Source organism: Phoenix dactylifera, chromosome 2 (genome assembly GCF_009389715.1).
Source record: "Phoenix dactylifera cultivar Barhee BC4 chromosome 2, palm_55x_up_171113_PBpolish2nd_filt_p, whole genome shotgun sequence".
Lineage (NCBI taxonomy): Eukaryota > Viridiplantae > Streptophyta > Magnoliopsida > Arecales > Arecaceae > Phoenix > Phoenix dactylifera.
This window is the reverse complement of record NC_052393.1, coordinates 10077558-10102298: the sequence shown is the minus strand read 5'-3', so window position 1 is coordinate 10102298 and position 24741 is coordinate 10077558. Positions and strand designations below refer to the sequence as shown.

The 24741-nt window shown below is 40.5% G+C and overlaps 2 protein-coding genes across 2 annotated transcripts; one reads left to right on the top strand and one right to left on the bottom strand.

The window, feature by feature from the left end:
- Window positions 1–2755: 2755 nt before the first annotated feature.
- Window positions 2756–7290, bottom strand: LOC103705132 (putative glycerol-3-phosphate transporter 1). Its single transcript, XM_008788753.3, has 3 exons — window positions 7141–7290; window positions 4570–5674; window positions 2756–3852 (listed from the first exon to the last, which is right to left on the bottom strand). The coding sequence occupies exons 2-3, from the start codon at window positions 5564–5566 to the stop codon at window positions 3290–3292; spliced, it is 1560 nt and encodes a 519-aa protein (XP_008786975.1). The 5' UTR covers window positions 5567–5674; window positions 7141–7290; the 3' UTR covers window positions 2756–3289.
- A 9499-nt stretch (window positions 7291–16789) lies between these two features.
- LOC103705131 (leukocyte receptor cluster member 1) lies at window positions 16790–23843 on the top strand. Its single transcript, XM_008788752.4, has 3 exons — window positions 16790–17662; window positions 17777–17868; window positions 23479–23843. The coding sequence occupies exons 1-2, from the start codon at window positions 16971–16973 to the stop codon at window positions 17799–17801; spliced, it is 717 nt and encodes a 238-aa protein (XP_008786974.4). The 5' UTR covers window positions 16790–16970; the 3' UTR covers window positions 17802–17868; window positions 23479–23843.
- Window positions 23844–24741: the final 898 nt, after the last annotated feature.

Sequence of the window (24741 nt, the reverse complement as noted above, 5' to 3'; positions counted from 1 at the left end):
GCGGCGCGAGGTTCTCATTGCTCGGCATGCAGCTCGTTTCCTGCTAGAGCCACACAGGCTGTGGAGTCAGGTGATGGCGGCCAGATATGGCCGTGAGGTCTCAGAGGCGGGACGGAGAGGGCGGCGAGTCTCCTTCATGTGGCGTGAGATTGGGAGGTACTTGCCGATGGTGTCGGCAAACACCAGGTGGCTGATTGGCGATGGGCGGAGTATTGATGTGACTGCGGACCCATGGGTGGACACCGTCCCACTGAGGTGTTGGCCGACCATGATCGATGTTGAGGCAGTGGAGGGATTGCGGGTCTTCGATCTTCTTGCCCCAGGAGATTCAGCATGGGATGATGATAGGCTACGACAGTTGTTCGGAGGACACCTAGCTGAGAGGATCCGGTCCCTTCCAGTGCCAGGTTGTGGGGGGCCTGATGTCAGGGTTTGGGGCACCTCTTGCCGGTCCAGTGTCAGACTGGGAGACCTTGCCGGTGTTATCCAGCAGGAGCATGAGTCGGGCCAGGATTACACTTGGATCTGGAGGTCCGGGCTTCACCCGAGGGCGGCACTCTTCCTTTGGAAGGTGGCATGGGACCGCCTTCCGACGAGGGCAGTGCTGAGTAGGCGCAGTTGGGGGATCCCTGCGGAGTGCGGGACATGCAGCGTGGAGGAGTCGGTCGACCACGTGCTCTTCCAGTGTACATGGGCGAGGTCGGCATGGCTGTGGGCAGGGTTCCCGCAGGGGGTTTGGTGTGGGAGGCTTCAGTTTTTACGGATGATGCAGCAGTGGCTGGCCCGGCCGCGGATATGTCAGGAGGCTATTCGAGCGACCTGCACAGCACATCAGATCTGGCTGGCGAGGAACGCCCGCACCTTCGGTGAGCGCAGGGTGTCACCGAGGTTCGCTGCGGAGCTCGCGCGAGTACAGGCATTGGAGATCAGACCCTCTTCAGATAGACCTCTGATAGCTCGGGACACCTGGGGTTCCTTCTCTGCTTCGGCAGCTCCTCAGCTGGTGTTCTTCACCTGGGAGCCCCCACCCCCGAGTTTCCTCAAGGTCAACTTTGACGGATTGGTCCTGGATGGAGACTCGCGAGGTGGTGCGGATTTTGTGATACGGGACCCACACTCCAGAGTGGTGGCAGCAGGTGGCTGTCAGTTGTTCAGCACATCAGTTCCCGGGGCAGAGCTACGAGCTGCCTGGGCAAGTCTTCGATGTGCGAGGCAGGTACTGCAGGCTGGCTCGATTGTCTTGGAGGGCGACTCGGCTACAGTCATCAGTTGGATCCAGGAGGGGCTGAGGGGTGAGGGCTTTAGACCACCCCTTGGTTCGGGATATTGGGATGATGTGTGGGGTTGGGGTGGCCATCCAGGCCAAACATGTATTCAGAAAAGCTAATGGGGCAGCCGACTGAGTGGCTGCCTTCGCGGCTCATCATTCAGGGTACACCTTTTGGATGGGAGAGGGAGAGTTGCCACTGACTCTCCGTGAGCTAGTGTTTTTTGACTTTATTGGGTGTATTTGTACACGTACTGTATGAGAACCTGTTTTAAGCCAAAAAAAAAAAAAAAACAACACATTGTCAATCATGCAATGGTTCCGGATGCAGGCACCCTGCTTTTCTGATGCTAACGTGGGCACGAAGACTTTCGTTCTGTTCACCAAAATATTAGCCACCCTTTTGTAGATGGAGTCACAAGGGCTAATAGGTCTATAATCCTTGAGTTGCACCAAGTTTATCCTAATAGGTCTATAATCCTTGAGTTGCACCAAGTTTATCTTTCTCTGGAATAAGTGCAACGTATGTAGCTTTCCATGCTAGGGTTTATGAGAAGCTGCAAAGAATTGTCACTGCCTCAACATTATCTGACTTTGACTGATGGACAAAAGAAAACCTTGAAAAACTACAGGCTGAAATCGAATGGAGCCCAGCGCCTTATCGGAAGCCAAATTCCTCGATAGAGCCTCTATTTTTCTCTCCCTTAAGTGCGCAACAAGTTTTTCATGCTCTTCCACAGATAGCCTGTTAGGGATTGAAAGAAGCTCAAGTTTGACACAGATTCTAATTGCCTTGAAAGTGTCGGTCAAAAAGCCATCATGGCATGCTATGCTGCAGATTTTGTTCTTCCTGTGCAAAATGGTCGTGTTATATAAGAAATTTGTATTAGCATCTCCTCTGAGCCATCTGATACGAGATTGTCGCCGTAAAATTTTCTATCGTCTTAGGACTCTGTCATGTTCCCTTGTCGTACTAAGTAGGATGGAATATCTCCCAGTATTCTGCCCTCCACATATTAAGCCCTCATCCTGGAGGATTTTGATTTCTTTGTCCAACTTTATTGTCTTCATTCCAATCGAGCAAGCTTTGCTTAGTAACTTTCAGCTGTTTAAGAATTCTGATGGTCAAGGAGTGGTTTCCATACACGACAAACCACCTCACTAATCCCATCACAGGTTAACCAAAATTTGTAGAAGTTGGAAGGAAGGTTTCCTATTGACCTCTGCTTTAATGTGTACCAGGATCGGATAGTGATCGGATCCAATTCTTGGCAAGTATGATAGCTTTGCTTCTGGGAATGAATTGATCCAACAAGGGTAGCTAATGCTCTGTCTAACCACTCCCAAATTAGTTCAGTTTTTAGCTGAAGAAGAGATGAAACTGCACCGACTAGAAGTAGAAATGAATGTTCGGGGCCACCTATTACAGCATTTATGCTTTCTCACATGTAATAACAGCCATCATACTTTCTCCACCACCAGAACGCATGCCCAAAACTAGCAATCTTAGTGCATTTATATTATCCAAATTCCAAATCAAGATTATATGAACATGTCGATCCCAAATATTCAAGTACAAAGATATTTCAAGCAACATAGTTAATAGAGCACACTCCACATATACACTGGTTCTTTGAAGCTCTTGCCAGATCAAAGCCTCTTAACACATATATACAAGACTTTCTCCCCATGAATGAAAACCATTATTATACATCAGTATTAGCTTAAAGCAATCCGGCTTCCTTGCTTCTAAGCATGAGAGCAGAGAAACAAACTTGGACGGAATCACTCATTCCCCTGAGCGTAGTTATGATCACTCCACCTACTTGAAATCTCGGTTCAGCCAGGAGCGCCCCCCCCCCTCCATCACGAGCAGGAAGGTTGTGGAGGGAGTTCAAGGCATCCAACATCTACGCTCCCACAACAAGCAACAAAGAGATGCTCCTCAGATAAAAAAAAAGGAGTATTTCTTCCGTCGCACCTTTTATTCCTTAAACAAGCCAAGTGATCTCAATATTACACTTAAGGCTCCACCATGGAGGACCTTGGGAGGTCACCTGCACGCCGCAGTCTTGCAGATGCTATCTTTGCAGACACCTCAGCCACCACAAGCTGTGACAAGAGCAGTCCAGCCACCAGCGCCGCCACCATCAGCATCGTGAACACTGCACTCCAGCTATTGGCTGAGATATAGCCCGTCAGCAGGGGCCCAATAGCGGCTCCCGCAGACCCTGTTCCATCTATGATTGCTGTCACAGTTGCCAAAGCTCGAGAGTTGCCATTCAGGGAGCTATGTGTGCCTAGGTCAGCGGAGACTGCTGTTGTTATCAATGCATAGGGACCATTCACAAACATTCCAGTGATGAACATGAGGGCAATGTTCCAGTTCAAGGAGATGCTGCCATATATGCGGTAGAAGAAGATTGCTGGGATAGCACAGTACATGAAGCTAGCTGCCGTCAATGCCCGGGCATTGAGCCGGTCGGAGATGTGACCAGCAAGGATGCCACCAACTACGCCTCCAGCATCAAATAATGTTGATAGGGTTCCAGCTGTTGAATCTGATAGATAGCTGCCATCAATTGCTGCAAGGTGGAGAATGTACCATGTCAATAAGAACACACGAGCCATCAGTGTGGAACAGACACAGAGCAAACTCTAGTGTGAGGCTTTCCCTACCCCAAAACCCTTCTACATGTCATCAAAAAGTAGCATTAACTCAGGAACTGGGTTGGCATAGTGTTATATAGAAGAACCAAACCAGATACTGTACCTTCTTGGGTATTGGAGGTGCAAAGGCTCACTTTAGTTAATGCCTAATGTATAATCAATTACATGAATATTTGGTTTAGAAAATCATTTACATCAATATTAAAGTTAAAAACAATTGGAAATGTGAATACATTCCATCGATAATTTAGCACGTGTTATCAAAATGCGGAACCTAAGCATTGCTTCTCGAGGTTTTTTGGACATCAAAAATTTAGGATACCAATTGAGAGAGAATAGGAGGAGGAGGAGGAGGAGGAGGAGGATGGGGGGGTGGTGGTGGTGGGGGCAAATAGCACTATTATGTGATGTTTGATATAGAAACTAAATTATCAGCATTCTTTACCTAATTCCCGTTCCCGCAGAACTACCAGATGAAAATAAATCAGCAGTGGCATGACCTTAAAGGATCCCAGACTTCTCAAACTCCCAATGTTCAAATGGTATTATTTGTCTAGAATTAAGACATTCTATAGCTCAGAGTATGAAATAAGTGATACGATGAGCAACAATTACTTCAAATAAGAACAAACCTGTTTGGCTGATGTAGAAAGGGAGCCAGTAGAGGAAGGTATAAGCAACCAATTTGGAGAAGAACAGACAGAGAGCAAATGGTGCGACACCAGGGATCCTCCATGCCTCCATGAAGCCTACTGCTTTTTCTCTGACATCTGTTTTACCTACCAATAGAGGCTCTGTGGTTCCATCTTTCTCAGGAGACTTCAACAGCTCATCTTCTTCCTTTTCAATTTCTACTGCCTCAGGACTAACTGGCAACAATAGAAAGACTATCAACCCAACAAGGGCAATTACAAGGCCGGGAACAGCAAAGGACCAGCCCCATCCATACTTCAGTAAAGCAGAAGCAATCAGCGAGCCAGATATATTTCCAACTGAAGTGTGCGCATTCCAGATCCCCATGATTAGTCCTCTCTTGCTCTTCCCAAACCAGTTCCCAACAACAGCTACAACTGAGGGCCAGCCTGTTGACTGAAACAAACCAGCCATCACCTGAACCACTAAGAAGTAGTAGAAACTATGGATATTTAACCAGTAGCCAGCACCAAAGAGGGAAGTGAAGAGACCAGTTCCTATCATTCCAATTGTCAGAAGCATTCTTAGATCTAATCTGTCACCTAAATGCCCGGCAAAGTACATGCCAAGAGAGTATGCCGAGAGGAAGGCCACATCAATCTCCCCAAGCATTGCAGTGCCACTGGAAGTGTCAAATGGAGCCCAACCGCTCCTTATTCCCGGTTTCTGTTCTGCCCCATGTCCTCTTCTAAGAAAGTGAGATGTTGGCCAATGGGTGAAGCCCAATTGCGATGTTTCGGGATCAAGGACACCTTTAACAATGCTTGTGGTTTTTCTGGTGACATGATAGCTAGCATATCCGAAAAAAGTTAAAACCAATACAATGACTTGGTATGTTTTGAAGTTCAAAGGAGTGCCCTTGATGTATTCCAGAAAACAAACACCAAGGGGTTTGGTGTTTTTTGTTTCACTTATATCTTCACCTAATGAACCCATACATGAACCACTGAGATTAGTTTTACTTGCAGCAGCTTTGGAACTGATGCCGCAGTTTGGAGGAAAAGACCAGGCACGTTATTGTGCTTATACGAGGAGGGGCATCATCTGGAAACCACAAAATATAATGAAATTTAGAAATGGAGTCCACTAATTAAAGATGCAAGAAAGATGGACCTAAGCAAAACATACTCTGCATTACACCTGGTTCAATTTGACATAGAATTTGCATGAGATTTCTTGCCCACAACTATCTTAAATGTGGAGTGGGGCATAAATAATGTTTGTTAGCTGATCGTCAGGAAGACTTGCAGTATAGAAATTAAAAGTCATCATCACTGACTTGTAAATTTCAAGCATTCATATACACCTACTCCACAATCTCAATGACAGTGTGTGTGAAAGATTAGAACAAACTATAAAGATATAAAATATGAGACGAAGGCAGCTGCCCAAGAAAACCAGATGAAAGAATTCTAGCATACGTAATTAAACATGGCTCGTGCCCTGTATCCATGTGAAAACTATGGGAAGTAACACATTCCTTGCTGCTAATTCCATCTAGAAACCAGCACATGCTAATCAAGCTAGCCTATTAAAGAGATATAAATTTGTTGCAAAGAAACCATATCAAAATACTCATATAAACTCTCAGTAGGCAAAATATACCTTTTACCCAATTATGTAATCTCAAAACATAAATCACTGCATCAGATAAGTTTAACGGACAAAGCAAACAGTTCTTCATGAAAAAGAGCATCTGAAACCTCTTCGTTTTCTCAAAAAAAAGAAGTTATCTACTGATAAACTGATATCCCCATGTCTAATGACCGGGATAAAATTTCCTTCACAAAATTATTACGACGAGACTATTAGACAACGAACAAACTATTTTTATCTAATCTCAAAATTTATATTCACATATATTAAAAAAGAGGCAAAGAGAAGAGGAGAACAAAATCCCAATCAGAGTGCCAAAACCTACGATTTGCTAAACATATGGGGACTAACTAATAGCATCAGCTCTTCCATATCCGAATAACAATCAATTCCATCACCCATTGAGAGTAAAGACTTCTCATAACCATTTGACTGTTTCCATCATGCAGGTACCCTTGATTATTTCTAACTGAACAATTTCAATCAACAACATGGGATCCATTATCAAGGAGAAATGAAAAAATCTTGATGAATCAGTAGATCAATCAAATGGATTAGATGCCGTGAACCCATCAACACAAATTAGCTCCTTCAACAAAAACGGAAATGAAAAATCTATACAACAGTCCCGGGAGACATAGAAATGGATTAGATGTTGTGAACGGGGAAGCATACTCGACAATTGAAATGTCTCCTCCAGGAAATCGGATGTTCCAAACGAAACCCATCCCAAGTATTCAATCCATCATTCCACATCAAACAAATAATCAAGGGAAACGATTGACAGCTCTGAGAACGAATTGATAGATATCTATAACAGAAACGAGCTCTGAGAACGAACTAAGGAAAGAAATCCAAGGAAAAGGGAAGAAAGTATCTAAACTGCAAAGATAGACGCGCGATTGAACATTTACCCGACAGAAGAAGAACACGGAACTTTGAGAACCTTCTCGCTTGCTTGGCGAAGTTTCCTTCTCCTCTGGTGGTACTAATAGTGGTTGCCGCTCAAGGAAGGCACGCGTGGATGAGTCCCTTGCAGGGAAGGAAGGGGAGAATTTGTAGGGGCGCCACGCCACGGGACGCCGATTTTTTTTTTTTTTTTTTTTGGTAAAAGACGCCGATTAAAGAGCTCCAGCGTTGAATTACCGGCGCACCCCTGTGCCTTTGAGCTCCAGCATTTTGTGTCCCGTTATGCCCGGTTAGCTTATGATGCATTTTTACTAGTACAGTGGACAATGCTTGGATAAAAGATACTGTCGTAATAGGCGCAATTAAGAAGATTTATATAATAAATATTGCTGAATTTGTAACATGGGAGTTTTTTTTTTATTCCAATGTAAAGTTGGGTTATAACTATTTTTTATAGCTTCATCATTGATTTGAATAACAATATTGCTCTCAAATAAGATATAAAAAATTAACAACGATTGATGCGCCTATTTTTTTAAGTTTTCAACCAAAGCTTGATTGAAGTAAGTAGTTATAGTTGAATATATATATTATAAGCTATAATCATAGATAATAATCTTGGCTAGATTTTGTATGTAGAAGATAAAATATTTTTAAATTCTCAAAATAATATGATGGACTTGATATATTAGTTGTATTTTCTATGATCTACTTTATTAAAAAAAATTCACTTAAATTAAACTAATATATATAAGCTCAAAAAGTCCGGTCGACTTATTAAAATTATTTAGTACTTAAAAATAATAAACAATGCTATTCATGTTATACACACACACACACACACATATATATATATATATATATAGGGAGAGAGAGAGAGAGAAATATTTGTAAATTAACTTTATTTATACTCTTATTATTGCTTGAATTAAAAAAAATATCATTGTTTATTATTAATTTTATAACTATTTAGGATTAGACTCGTACATTTCATAATTAAAAGGCCATCTCTGATGACCGATGCAGCAATATTAACCGGTTAGATGCACTATGCTTTGATTGGAAGGTATTCGCACCCGAGATGATCCTAACCACCCCTCGTGAATGGTGTCCTTGTTATTTTGAGCGTATGGAAGGGTTTATTTGTCTATCAAACTGTGCCCACCAAACGTTCGGTATATCCTCCAGATATGCTCATGGAATGATTCCGCTTGCCGTCCGGATATTCCAATCCCCAACCGGCGGTGGAATAAAGGGACGCCGTGATGTCACTAAGATACCTTCGAACGTGGATCCTCGGAAATAGCCGCACCCAGTGAATTCTTTGCCACGTCGGATCAGAACATTTAGGGCAGCCACCGGTGTTACTTAACAGATTAATCCATGGGGACGGCGTCGCCACCGCTTCGCCGCTGAGACCAGGGATTTGCTGTCTGAAAAGCGAAGGAGCCGCTGGGTAAACAATAAAAAAAGCGACCGAGGCATCTACTTTGACTTACAAGTGGGTCCCATTGGCAAAGCTTATGGACCCACATTCCGAACCGGTCCATCGCATACGACTACTCCCCGGGTCACCAGACCCGGATAATTGTGGATCCCTTATATTTTTAAAGTGGGTCGCTTTTTCGAGTGGAGTGGCGTGACAGCTAGGAGCGACCGAGGACTGGAGGAATCGGGTCCGTTCGAGCGGCAAAGCGGCGTTTTTCACGTTCGTGGTTGGCCGCAGCCGCGACGTCCACGTCCTCTTTCTCGTCTTGGTTCCTTTTTAAAGTAATATTTCGAAGGTTCCCATCTGTTTCATCGCCGGTTTCCAAGCGCGAGCCATCCGTTTCCAGGAATGGAGGTCAATTCAGGACGCATCGATGCGAGCTGATGTACTGGGTTGTTTGCTTGCGCCTACGTTCAAGTTGGTCGATAAGACTTGCGATGATTCATGCTAGGAGTCAAATTGGTGATAATAGTGCATGAACACATCAATGTCATTTTGTCACCGCGATATGCGTATTTAACTATGAAGTACCCTTTTTTTCTTTCTAACGATAGAGCCTTGTCACTGCTTGATACGCGTATTTAACTAAGAAGTGCACTTTTTTTTTTTATAACAGTAAAGCCATTGCAGAGTCTAGATTTAGAGTTTGCTCGAGTAATCCCAGCAGAATTTAGACGATATTTTTTATTGAATTTGTGGATTGGAAAAATCATTTCAATATAATTCATATCAAACCAATACCCCTTCAGCCTAGATTTTGTGAAAAGAAAAAAAAAAGCTTCATTATCTTTCCTTCTTTTTTTGTAGATTAATAGGTTTACAGGCTGGAATTTAGACTAAAACTTTGGTGAAATCTTTAGAAGATACCGAGCTAGATAGGCCAATAAGCCTGATTTCTACCGGTATATCTAAATAGTTATCTACAGTTTGGTTGCCTCTCGATATGCACATGACCGGCAAGGAAAAGGTGAGGACCTGGTAGAGGTTATAGCAACAAGAAGAGGATGACCCACAAAAATAAGTTATCCTTGCTACCCTTGTTAATTCAATAGATAACTATTGCTGAGTTCCTTTCTAACCATATTTTGAAATTTAGTTCATAAGCAGCTACCGCTGAACCCAGAGCCGGCCCGAGCCTTAGGCGATCGAGGCGGTCGCCTAAGGCCCCGGGCCAATGGAAGGCCCCGGAAGGTGAAGGGAGAAAAGAAATTGAGAGAGAGGGGGGGGAAGTTTTTGGCACCGTGATCAAAAGGAAGCAAAGGCCCCTTTTAAAACGGAAACAGGAGCTGGCTACGAGTCTTCCCCCTTGATGGAAGGGAGGTGGAGAGTTTTCTGGCCTGCAGAGGAGCAATTTGGGAAGTTGGGGACAGTAGTTTTGTTTTGGGTGGAGGGGGAGAGAGAGAGAGAGAGAGAGAGAGGGGAGGGATTTGGTTAGCTTGATACCCGCCTGAAGCCACTCTTATCTTTCATCCCTTCTCTTTTTTGGTTTTGGTCTTGGTTTTCCTTCCCTCACAATACTCCTGATCCACCTGGGCCATCGGGAAGAAAGATAGGGGGATTGGAGATGGACTTCTTGGATGGTAGAGAGAGAAAAGGAGGGAAGAGGGGGGGGGGGGGGTGTGGTGTTGAATGGCTGCTGTGCTGTGATGCTGCAGTAGCTGCTTCGGTACTCACCAAGTAAGGGTACTCACTTTGAAAGGGAGATGGTGGGATGGGATTTTTATTAATTAGATCGAGTGAATTTTCCATAATGCCCCTACTTTCTTTTATAGAAAAGGCCTGGACAAATTCTGCTCTTGCTTTACCATAATTCCCATAATTTCTTTATCTTGACCATGAAGTGCCATAGGATGATCTTTTCCTATTCTACTCTTACTTGACAGAATAAAAGTATTATTAAGTATTATCTCAGTTATTTAATCAGTTTCATGGCTCTTTTCTTAGGTTAATTACTTTTCTATATTTTCATTCAAAAATTATATTAAATTGAAAAGACTTCTTATCTATTCTTATTAGATTCGTGTATCTTTATTGGAATATTATACTTGATTACTATCTATTTTTATATCATTTTTAAAAAATATTTTATACTTATTTAAAATTTTATTATTAAAAAAAAGGCCTCATCTATTGGATTCGCCTTAGGCCCCCAAATGTATTGGGCCGCCCCTGGCTGAACCTTCCCGAGCTACTCTTAACTTGGCTTTAGCTACTATATAGTAAAGAAACCACTGGTTCCCGCATATAACACCTGATGGTTGTGGTTATATGAGGTTGGGAAAGATGTTGATGAGGTTATTGAGTAGCCAATACCCTAGTGCCATGAAGCATTAGTGCTAGTAAGCAGTGAAGCATCACCGGATTCTGTTGCAAGATGGTAAGCTAGATGATGAACATGACCTGGTTAGAACACCCTCTCATTCTTTTTCGACCATTCATAGCAGAGCTGCATTTTTCTCCTTTTTACTGGTAGTGGACGAGCATTCATGACAGAAGTTCTCGGAGAGTTACATTCAATAAGTATTTGCTGTAGATCTTCATTGGTGGGCAGAGATCACATCTAGCAGACTGGTTATGCAGGAGACCTTTGCCTGCCAACGAAATCTTCACAAGGAATTCTTCCCCATGCTACCTTCCATCAATACATTTTAACCCTAGGTGCAGTAACTAATCTCCAAATCTAGGAAAAATTGTTGGTATTATCTGTATTCCTTTCATCTAGAATAACTTTATGTACATTCTTGCCTGTAATCTTGTTGAGATCCAGGATCCTTTGCGGTGCGCCTTTGCACCGCAGAATATTATACTGCCTTGGATTGCCATCACGTCTTCCATCTCGGAGATGAACGGCTGTTGCTTATCTAGGGTGCGTGCCATATATGGCACCAGGCACGACTGCTCTGAATTCCATAATGAGCGGCAACCATCAATCTCCAAGATTGATGATAAGGTGGCTATCCATAGCGGTGTAATACTCTGCAGTATAAAAAGCATACCATAGAGGATCTGAACTCTCTTGTAAAACCAGTGGCACTTCATGAAAGTCGATCAGCACACTGATGCTTATGAGTAGGTTAAAAAATGACCCTTTGTACCAGTTCTGGCGGAAGCAATTCAACAAGCAAATGGTAGTTTCCGGAGCCCTCGGTAGTCATGAGATGAGGTATCTGCAAATCATTTTGACGTAGCTCTGGATTAATTGAAATGGGCAAATTACTAATGGGTGTATTTATAAAAAAATATAAAATATATAAATAAATCTATCTCATTTTATAAGTTTAAACTTTTGGAAAAAGTGGTGATTATCTCATCATACCAGCTTAAACTTTTGGAAAAAGTGCTGATTTTAACAATCAACGTATATTGTTAAGCATACCATCTTTTAAAATTGTATCTGCCAATGGCAACTTCACACCAGATAGAGTCCCTGTTCAGGATCAATTGTCCTGAGGCTTTTTCGGTGAAAGCACCCCCACCTATTCTTCATCTTCTGCAAACCCAATCCTCCTTGACTTTTGGAAGTACTACCATTCTCCCAAGCTACCAGGTGTAATATCCTCTGTTCATGTCCCCAGAGAAGTGTTTTAAAAATTCTTTCAAGCCTGAAGCTGGGATAGCACAATTACTCCTGCGTTTGGTAAATGCTTCCCTTTCCATCCCTCAAATCGATTACTAATCCTATCTGTTGCTGGAAATTGGACCCGGGGGCGGTCGTCGGTCGAGGAGGGGGAGCGGCAGGTGGACACAGGGGAGTGGCGGTCCGTCGGCGGGCGGCGTCCTCCGTCGGGGTGCCTGCAGAAAAGCCGGTGGCCGGGTTTTCCGGCGCTGGCCCTCCGATGCTTAAGTCAGAGGGGGGCAATCTGTGTTTAAAGGAGAAAGAGGAGAACAGTATTTTTAGAGTTTTCTGTGTCCAACTCCCCTTTGAGAAGCAAGGGTTCCCTTTTATAGGGGGGTCGGTTTACCTGTGATGTGATGGGGCGAGACCGTCGTACGGCTCGGCATGTTGCTTGGACTGGCACACGATCGGGTGAATCATTGCATTGATGTCGGAGATGAAGCCGTCGTACGACCCGAGCTGGCACGCGATCGGGTGAATCATTGCATTGATGTCGGAGGTAAGGCCGAGATCAGAGACTTATCACGGTTGACTGGACTCCGCTGAGCTGATTTGCCGTGGAGAGCCGTGGGTCCGTAGATAATAGGAGCCACGCGCATTAATTGTTGAGTAAGCCGGAGGTGCGCATTAATTGTTGAGTAAGCCGGAGATGCGCATTAATTGTTGAGTAAGCCGGAGATTCGCATTAATTGTTGAGTAAGCCGGAGATTCGCATTAATTGTTGAGTGAACCGGGGGTTTGCAGAGGCCATGCGTAATAAATGCTGGGGCAGTGGCAGGATATGGCCCTCGGCCGGACCTCGGAGGGGTACGGCCGTAGTAGGTGGTCGACAAGGACAGACCTCTGGGGTTGGAAATTCTCCAGGTCGGAGGTTCTGAGGTCGGACGTTCCGAGGTCGGACGCCGACCTCAGTCGTCCAAGGTCGGCGGCTATGCGGCCTTTTAGAGGCGGGGTTACTATATTGCTGGGGGGAAAACCGTATTCCCCCAACACTATCAAACAAAGAATTAAAGTCACTGAGCTTGAGTTTGGCAATGGGCAAAAGTACTCCCAGATATATCCAAGTATCATTTTCAATAGTAACGCCCAAAGTTGATAGAATCTAATTCGTGATCACAGGTTCTAAATGGGGACTAAATTGAATGTGGGATTTAACCATATTGACCCTTTGTCCTAACTGTTAGCAACAGGCATACGTGGTTCCCCTTCAACTCCTCAGCATCCTTTCTATTTGATTTAGCAACAAATGCATATCATCCACAAACAAGAGATGATAGATGTTCGGTTCTTGCAATAGTTGACACACAATCGAGCTCTTTTCGGATGATTGGGCTGAAAAATTTATTAGATTTGTAGATTGAGGCCGGTACAACTAGCAAAATTATAGGATTATAGACTAGGCTAGGTCTACATTCATAAGCCTTCAAAAAAAGTGTTGAAGTGGATCGGTCCGAATTTTATAGAAAGAAAAAAAAGGACCTGCATACAAATAGGCTCTTGAGGTCCGCTACTTCCTGTAATGATCTTAGTAACATGTTAGAGCATAAAATGAAAAGAAAAGAGGAGGCTGGCAACTTTGGTTAAGATTTTAAAAAGAAGAGGACCGGGGTGAAATCCTATTAATCTGGACAGAGAAAATGGGGCTCAAGATGTAAACTTTACCCATTTGATAAACTTGCAATCAAAGTCATAATGTTGAAAAACAGATGAGAGAGAGTTCCAAGAAGTCCTATTTTACCATGGACGAACTTTTCGCCATCAAGGAATTCCATTTGGATGCCTTACTTAGAGAATGGATAATTTCTCGGGCTACCATGGCATTATCTCTAATGCTGCAATTATAAACACAGGTTCTTCATTCCACAAATATCAAGTGTGGCATCAAACTCGTTCATATGATTCATTAATAATTTGGAAACAATTTTTTAGAAAGTATTAGGTAGACTGATTGACCTATACTCCACTTCCATGGGGCTCTTTTTTTTTTTTTCAAGTAGGGTAACATATGCAGCCTCCCATTCTCTTGGCATTGGCAGGTGATTTGGTGTATTAGGCACTTCTTTTAAATAAAATGTTAAGTACTTCGACATTAACACTTGGTAGGCTATAGTCTGATGTAATTATTTGGTTGCTTCACTAACCTATGCTACTCTAACTCTATGGAAGAAGATGAATGAAGATTAGGACATTCGAATTAGACGAATTTTGTCCGCATACAACACATCCAAAATGGAAGCTTTCTTCCCTTGAATATGATAGGCCAATTGCGTTTCACTGCACTTAAAGGAAAGCGTGAACGAAACAAAAACTATTTAAAAAGGTACTTTTATAGGGTTAGTCAGTGATGGCATCCCCCGATCACACAATCCCACCTAAAAGGTCCTTTTATGTCAAGTGGTAGAGCTAGTTGTTGTACAGCGTTTCCACTTGGGTTTTAGTGGGCGTAGGTTAGGTCTATATATTAAAATAAAGTCTATACATTAAAATAAACCTTTTCTTGCAAACTAGTACGCAAAGTAAAGCCTATTGTTTAAATTTATATATCATAATACTGCAGATAGTCATACACATCTTAACCACAAGGCAAAAAATTAAAGTCATTCCATTTCCCCCCCTAAATATTTATTATCTATTTTATATAAATTTAAAATTTTAAACCATAATAAGAAAAATAACATGTGGATTACATGTGCCGCATTCTAATTAGATATGGTCAAAAGGTTCTAGTCATGTGCCAATAAAAGTTACTAGATTTAGTTGGGATGCTTTAATGTCGTATATGAAATTTTTCTTGTAAATTATGTTGTCATCGGCGAAGAATATAGACTCTTTATCAAGCTACTAAATTCTGATTTATAAATAAAAACTTCATTTATTTAATTTAATAAGCACCATCTCATGTTCTTCTATTTATAGTATGATAAATAACATAATCTTGTTTAAATATATTGTATATTAGGCACTTACTTGGTAGTGTAGCAGTAAATTGGTTGACTAAATATAGGACGAGGATGTTTGAGAAAAGAATTTGGAAATTGGAAGGAGACTGCTCCACCTGATTTAATTACCTACTTTTGGCTTGAAAAGCATCTTGAAACTTCTCTTAGGTACTAATGTGCAACTTTAGTTTAATATTACCAAAATAAGGGGAAAAAAGAAACAAATTCTCTAATGACTCCAAATAAATTTTCACTCCCTGTTTTATATTACCAAAATTGTAGTCTATCCTCCGTAGATTTCATTAAACAATGCATGGAATAAATATTCCTTTATTCCTAGCTTCAGATGCATCTGCAGAAAAACAGAAAAAAAAAAGAGGACTCTATCGTTCCAAAGCTTTCCATTGAGGAAACTTTGACTACTAATCTATCATCCATGCGTAAATCGTTCAACAACATCAATACCCTGTGAACTTCAGGAAGACTACTAATTTATCATCCACACATAAATCGTTCGACAACATCAATAGTTTGTGAACTTTAGGAAAACTAGTCGCGGCTTGTGGCATGGTAAGACTGCTTAAAACTCAAATTTGATTTTTTCGCATAGAGCACCCTCAACAACTTTAACATTGTAACAATAAATGGTGTAAATTTATTGAGGCAACTAAGTTTCTGGTTGCAATATTTGGTTCTCTGATTTCTTGCTCGACGTCTTCTATCTTGCTACTTCATTCAGTGCTGTAAAGCCCTAAAAGGGGTTTGGCCTCCTATCTCTATTATAAAAGAGAAAAAATTACATCAGTTTGGTTTCTAAATACTCATATAAATGTCCAAATACCAATTAGAAAGAGTCGCTCAACCATTGAATCTTTGAGTATTTTCGCCTCGGCCAATCTTACAGCATCCTAGAAGAAGTAAAATTCAATCAAAAATAAAAAAAATCACCCAGTTGCCTGAATTAGCGCTGCAAGTGGGATGGGCTGGGCTAGGTAATGCCCCTACTTAAACTTGGCTTGAATTTTTTTTTTCAGACTTTGGGCCAAGCTTAAGTATGAAAATTTTTGGATAATCCAAGCTCGAGTGCGACTGATCCAAACTCGATTGAATTATCCATTTGGATTAAAAATGGATCTTGCCCAAACTTGATTGAATGTTAATAGTTTACAAAATTGCTTTACAAGTAAATGAGCTAGTTAAAAAAATTGGGCTCTTTCTATAACACAAGTAAATATATACTATTCTAAGCTAAATCTATTCTAATTTGTTCTTTATTTTTTTATTATTTTCTCTAAATAATAATAGAGAAAAATAAATTGTTGTAGGCTTGAATTCGGACTTTGTTTCCATCCTTATTTAGGCTCGGGCGTGGGCCCGAGCTCGAGCTGAGCCAATGGTAATTTTGAGCCAGACTCTAAAAATAAATAAGACTTATATTTAAATCTAAATTTAATCTAAACTCTTCCGAGCGGAGCCCGAGGCTAGGTCCAGCTGTAGCTGTCTTCCACGGCTGCGTCACTTGTTGCTTTATATTTTTAAGTTTTGTTTTACTTATAATATTCCTAAAACATTTTTCACTCCCCATAACTCGGCGGTAGGCCGACTTGGGGATATGATTAAAGGGGACCCGGTTACCTCTCTTTTTTTGATCCACCGCCCAGTCTCTATCTTGTGGATCGCCAATTCTGGCCGTCCTTCGAAGAGAACGAAAACCCTAATTCCGATCTCCAGAACCAGCAAACCCTAGAATCTCTCCAAATCCAAATCCGCAGCCGGCAAGAGAGAAGGGCGATGGGAGGGCACGGAGGCCTCAACATATTGCCGCAGAAGCGGTGGAACGTCTATAACTACGAGAACCGCGAGAAGGTCCGCCGCGACGAGGAGGCTGCCGCCCGCGAGGAGCAGCTCAACCGCGAGCAGTCCCGCCGCCGCGACTTCGAATTCCGCCTCGAGCGCCTCCGCCAGGCCCGCGGCCTCTCTTCCTCATCCGCCTCCGCCGTTGCAGCCGCTGCCGCCGCCGCCGACACGCCTTCCTCCGATTCCCGCCACATCAACCTCTTCGACGGCCTCGCCGACTTCTCCTCTCTTGGCAGCGCCCAGGAGGAATCCAACAAGTACAGGAAAGACGAGGCCGAAGACGGCGGTTCCAAGAAATCCAAGAAGAAAAAGAGGGAGGAGAGGCCCCCGGCGGTGTCGCCGGAGGACGAGAAGTACAAGCTGGGGTACGGCCTGGCCGGGAAGGGCGTGAAGGCGCCGTGGTACCTCTCGAGGTCGTCGTCCTTGTTGTCAGAAGACGTTGATGAGGGGATCGAGGGTTGGAGCTCTTCGGCGAGCGTGGATGGATCCGGGAAGAAGAATGGGGGGAAGAGGACGATAGAGGAGCTGAGGGAGGAGCGGATGAGGAGGGAGAAGCAGGAAAAGGAAAGGGAGCGGGCGCTCCTTGCATCGGCAACAAAGAAGGGAACGGATCGAGGGTTTTCTAGGTAACTGATACCGATAATTGTATTCATCTATTCAAGAATTTGGGTTCTTGGATTTTATACTGCATGGAATAGGTCTTTCTTATAACTTGTATCCTGGCGTTTGGTTCACTTCAGGCGGCACCTGCGAAATGAAAGCTAAGCAGCGGTAAGGGGACTCATTCAGTGATTCTGGCAAAGTCTTGCTCTGAAGGATCATTCTTCTTCTGGTAATATCCCTGTTTTCCATATCTCGTGATATAAAATTGGTGTATAATGTAAAATTACGACACTAACTAGTGTTTTCTGCTCCATAAGTTGTATTGTTGTATTGGAACGAATCAATTACACAAATATAGATGTTGCTCAAAAGAAAAAACCCACAAAAAGTAGACTCCTTACAATGGTGTTCATTTTTTTTGTAATTGGTATACCATGTGACAAACTCATTATTATGATATATAGGATACTTGAAGGCCACTTATATTTGTTTTCTTAAAATAAAATTGTCATTAATAGCAAGTTTGTATTTAGAGGATATCATCAATATTTCTATTTGGCTTAACTCGAAAGAGTTCATGACAAGATTGGTGAGTGGTTGTTGGAACACAGTTATTCTTGTTTTACAACTTTTTGAAAATAAGGCTGAAAACAATGGAAGTCCATATTCAAAGTGCAAAGTGCAAATTGAGATTGTCAGAATAGAATTAGGTTTTGCATGTCAATTTGATGCAAGTGTCAAACATGACAACTTTCTAGAATCCAAATATTGCAAACTGGATTTGTTGATAAATTGTTTTCAGCGTATGTATGCCTTACTTTTTCTTAGGGTTGGGAAAGGGCTTAGGCCCTTATGGAATTACATCCATGTGCATGAGCCCTAGTAATGCTCAGTCAGGCTATGAGGCCAAAAATTTGATTAGTTGGCAGGATTTCCTATCTGAGCTGCCCTATTAGCATTGTTCCATTCCCCTGCTATAAACATGGGAAGCTCCAAACCATATCATGTGTCGGAGAACAAGGGCCATGGGTTTCATGAGAAACACATGTTTTTGGCCAAAACATAAAAATCAGCTGTGAATCATATAATGCAGGTTTACACCACTAGTTAGTTTGCTTATTTGCCTGGTGATTCATGTATCAGCCTAAGCATATACATCTGTATCATGTCATGACGATGTTGTTGTAAGAATCTGATTTTATCAGAGATAACTATAAATTAAGGTAAAAGAAGGATGATGATGATGATGTGGGAACTAAAATTTTTTATTGAGTTCTCTCATGACATAACTGATAAATTCATGTCTATATCTTACCTTACATACAACCCAATTATAATCTATGCCGAAAAAGATAGGGTAAGGTAATTTCAGTAAGAATTTGTATCAACTTAAAAGCTACTAGTTTCTTTTTTTACCATGGTTGGGCACTCTTGCATAATCTTATTCTTTGGCTTTGACCTAGTTGTTGAGAATCATAATGACCAAACCATATGAAATTCATATCCCAAAAAAAATGGCATTTAAGTTGGCAGCAAAATGAGTACTACATTTACAAGCTTAATTTAACATGTATGTTGAGTTATGCCTCCAGACCTATTAATTTTGTTACTGGAAATTAAGTCATAAAGAGTGTGATGCTGCTAAGACATCCTTGAATAGAAAAGTGCATAATTTTATAGTTTAAAGTTACCCAATTAAGGATTCTCATATTGTAACATTATGTCTTCAATTTGTTTCCATTGCAGGGATCTTTTCTTGAAACCCAAACCTTAAGGCTTTGTTTAGTTGCCAAGAAAGTGGGAAAAAACAAAGTTTGGTACGAAAGAATCTTATTGGTTGTTATTTGATGGTAAAAAGAAAATCTAGGAAGAGAAAATCAGTGAGAATATATAGGGCCAAAATTTTCTCTAACTGGTCTAATATTTGTCTTCTTCAAAAGGTAGTGACTTAGAGAGAATAGAATGTAGAGTAGTGGTTTAAGATAACTTAGTCATATCTTAACCATTTTCTCAACAACTTTCTTTGCCATCTTTTAGTTTAATCAAACATAAGAAAATACGAAAATCCCTTTCCTTTTTTCCGTTTTCTTTTCCTTTATCCTACTAATTTATCTTTTTCTTCTTGCTTTTTCGGCAACCAAACATTTGGAAGTAGATTTTATTCTATACCATTTGTTTCTAAGCAAGTTGATGAAAATACCTCTAAGATACCTTTTGATGTTTTAGTCTTAAACATATTATTATTAGTGATATTCTTATAGATTTGGTGAATTCATGTAATCTTGGCGAATAAAAATATTATTAATCTATATTTCTAATGACATTGTGAATTTAGTGAGTCCATAGGACTTTTTTTTTCTCATTTCATAATTATTTCAATAGCAGGAAGCTTTTCATCTTGAATCAAGAAGGGAACCAATCTTCACCATCCATAATATCTACGATCTCTTTTATTGCAGAAAGTGAATTTGTGCATATGGAAGCAAGTATATAGATGAACAATAAGTAATGCCTTTAGCTCCTTACTGCAAATCTGATTGTGGTCACCATTTTTTAAAAAAGAGCCTTCTTTGGTTTCTTTTTATTTCAAGTTGTGTATTTCTTAAAAACATGTTCTTGTCAATTGATATAGCATGTCCGATTTATACAAATAGACTTTCCATAGAAAGAGACAGAGAGAGAGTATGTGTGTGCGTGCGCGTGTCCAGTTTGTTGTTTCTTCCCGTATTCATCTTGAAGCTAGTGGAAGATTTTCGCTTCACTTCCTAATTGATGTAGATGTGATCTTAGAACAGATTTGTACTTCTTTGTTAACATGGTTATTATTTATATAGCTTAGAATGTATTGATGTAAGAAATATACAAATAACAAACGAGAAAACCTCCTTCTTAAGCAATGGAAAGAAAGACTAACCCAATGAGAGGGGGGATGGGATGCTCCAAGGCCCAAAACCTTTAACCAATCTATCTATATGGGGGTGCCTGGGGCATCTCATATTATCAATTTGTCATTGCTCATTCCCGTTATGCTGAAGTGTTTGGCGCTTCCTTCCTAAGCTTACTCATGCTCTTTTGACCTATCATGTGGTAAAGAGAAGATAGTATGAAAGAATCTTAAACAGACCAGACCATGGAAAGATTCTAAATACACAAGCAAACCCACCTTGTCACCCCCTCTTTAGATGCTACTTTTGTCTATGCATGAGTAAATCTTATTACATTTTGCTGGCATTACCTCTCTATTAGAACAAGCTCCATGATTTCAAAGCATCATTAAATATGACCTAAATAATGATTTTCTAGGAGTCTTTCCACAATAAAATTTTGCCTTTTAAGATTAATCACTGTAGTAACATTATTTCTCAAGCAATATGATTAGCGTCATTGTTGAGAGGGCTTTAATTTGACTAAAGGCTCTTTGGCATCTAAAAGCGATAAAAATAATGATTAGGTATCAGTTTGAGCTGAAGAACTGACAGTAGATATCTAACCAAGCTCTCCATAGCTTTCCTTTGAGGAGCGCAAAAAAGAGAGAGAAGATTTTGCTCTATATTTTATTTCTTGTTAATCAAACTCAATTTGCCATCAACAGGGTGGTGACTTCTTGCTTTCTTGAATTTGCAAGAAATTATTATAGAAAAAAGACTACGATCTCGATCTCACTATGCCAACTTGTGATGCCTTTGGTCATTTACATGTATACAACTATATAACCCAAATAGAAATGACATGCTCTTCTTAAAGGACTGCCTTTGCCCATAATTATAAATTGAGGCTTGCTAGATATACTCGTGCATATAGGTGTGAGAAACCCATGCACAGATAGGAGGACATGTGGTCTTCAAAATTTGCTGAAGTTATTTGACTGTCCAAACTGGTTAATGATGAACAGAAACGGAAGATGAATATCTCACCTTAGCCACCGGCTGATATGCTCGCTGTCCAATCCCTCATCACATTCTCGTTCGTGGCCACTTCATCCATGATGCCCATACCAACGGTCTTGTATCGCTTCTAGTTGATGTGGCAAGTTGCCTTAGCCACCTCCAGCTGCTACCATGGTGGCATCATCGACCCTCCCTACTCAGATTCATTGGATGAGGAAGTAGGAGCCTTAGGGGTGTGGACCGCATGGAGTGTCATCAGCATCATGTGTAATGAATGGGGAAGGTTGGGAATCCCATTTGTGGGGTGGATGAGCTGCTTTTGAGTTGTGTAGGAGTGGACTACATAGGTCATCAATGATGGCAAAGGCGAAGCGTTTCCGACCTTGGAATCCAAGGATAGCCGGAGGAGGTGATGCTCAGCATTAACTCCTTGCACAAATTCTTGCCCATCATAATTGGTAGATTGAAGCAAGGTCAGGTCAATGACACCACCTCAGTGCAAGAAGTAGCCACAGAAGGTGGCAAAGGGGTTGCACGATGTCGACTAGAAGGGGTAGTGGAAGACTTATTGAGGGCAATGGCGATGAACAGACATGAAGGTGGATGGGATGGTGAGTGTATCAGTTGGTAGTTGAGGTGAGATCTTGACTGTCCATTTATTTAGCCGGTCATCATCAACCGATTTGGGCAGTCAAAAAACTTCAGCAAATTTGAAGGCCATGTGGCCTCCTATTCTTGCATGTAGGCTTATATTTTCCTCATGCACGAGCATATCCGGCAAGCCCTTATAAATTTGTCCTCCATTGTAGCTAGTTACTTGGCCTCTTCTCATTAGATATCTGATTTTAGTGGCTGAAAACCTGCTCACCTATTAGCTCTCAAATTCCACCTTTCTGTGCTCTATTATTGTTGGTGGAGTGCAGGATGAATAGGTAATCACAAATCCTTGAAATCTAAAATTTGGTTTGACATCTAACGTACATGAGGGGTAAACTTCATCAAGTAGAATAATGGAGAACAACAGAGAAACTAATTATTTTTAAAGAATCATTTTCTTTCTTTAACTCTAAAAAGAACAACAGAGAAAATCTGAGTACAGTTGTTGTTAAATGTTAAGCAACTAAAACAAACTTATAAGCAGCCATATCACCTGCCAAACAACTTATCATCCATGTGTTTCATCTAATGTTCTAAATTCAAATGAAATAATAAAAAAAAAAATCCTCTTTTTACTTAGATTTTGTATTCTATATCTAGAATTTGAGCATAATGACAACCAAATTACAGAATAACTATATGATAGATCATGGAGCTACCCTTTAGATTTAAAATTGAGTACCAACATTTTGAAAGTCAAGTATTTGGATGCTAGAACATGAATTACATGACTTGAACCTCCCGAAAATTTATGTCCCTAGATTTTACCATATACATTCATTTGAATATGACATGATGGATGGGATGGAGTGATGGATGTATGTATACTTCATGATGTATATATGTATATGCGTATGTATGTTTTTATGTTTAAATTGGGAGCTTGCCATGTCAGACACCTCAACATTTCCGGGCATTTTGAAGTGTCCAGGATTTTTGTTGGTCCAGGCAACTTGTGCAACTCAAATTGCAAAGTTTACTTGAACTGTAAGTCATATGTGAAATTCCTGAATAACCCCCAACGTTGGAAAAAGGAAGAGAGGGGGGGGGGGAGAAGGTGGGGGTAGCACAACAAATGGTTGAAATTGTGGCTACACGTTACAAGAAAGATTTGTTGCCTTTTACATTCATCTTAGAGTTACCATAACCATCTATGATTGCTCATGCTTTTTTATGGTTGTTTCTATTAGACATTATTTTTTTCGTTTGGCTAGGCATTTCTCTTAAACATCAATAAAACAATCTTTGATATTTTAGCGTCAGACAGTACTGAAAACAATTTGATTTCTCTGCAGGAAGAATGATTTTTGATGAGAAGGTTCTGAATATGGAGGACTCTCATATGCATGTAAATTGTTCTTTTTCCTATTCTTAAATGTTTGGTGGATTATGATGATGAAGTGCTGTACTTTGTGTTACTTTATTCTCTAACCGACTGAAACTAGAGAATAGTGGTTTCTGGATCTATATGATGATGTAACTTCTGAAATGGGACAGTTTTGGAGCAGATCTCTAGTTAACAGCTGCACTTTTTAAATGTCAAGAGAAGCACTATCTTTTGTGTCAATCGTCAAGCACGGCCTTTGAAACATGTATATGGTCACAGCTGCAGTCTGCACCTTTGATGGGCAAAATGAGAATTTGACAGGTCCTTGATTCCTGATTCCTGTGAACTTCTATAGTCTGGATATTTTGATGCAGGGGGAGATGGGAATAATGGTACATTGAGAGAAATTTTGTTGCTTATGTTAGTGGTTCAGTTCAAAGATTTGAGGCATTTCCGGAACAGTGGGCCCTTTGTTAGTTGTTATTGCTTTATGGATCTTTCCATTTTGATGGCTGCACATTGTTTCTCTACTACGTTCCTCTTTTACTGCCCACTATAATTTTGATGGCAAACTTTTTGGGAAGCCAGAAATGTTTCAAAAGCACTTTTGAATGGTATGGTAGTATGGTATAGTAGTATTGAATAAAAAGTTTGGAAGTTATTTTGGCTTTGCTAAAAAAAAAAAAAAACATCTACTTGGGAGAGTCTTAATTTTGGAGCTTCTGAAAACTCTTTTAGTTCAAATGAAATTTTTATGGCGTAATGCTCACAAACAAATATATACCTGATATGATATTAGGCTATATTATCATATTACATCATATACATTATGATATTATAATTATATTATATAATATTATGTCATTTTTATATTATATTATTATATTATACTATATAATATTATATTACACTATAATTATTCTAATGTTTTATTATATTATAATAATATACTATGTAATATTATTATGTAATGATATTGTTATAAGATATTGTTACATTACATTATAATAATATTATACTATGCAATAGTATATTATTATATTATATTATATCATATTATGTTTTATTATTATGCTATACTATACAATATTATATTACATTATATTATATTCTAAAAATATATGATAATATATTACATTATGTAATAAACTTTTCATGTGTAATATTACATCGTATGATATTTTACTGAACAATACTATGTAATGTTCTTTAATATTATTTTATTATGTCA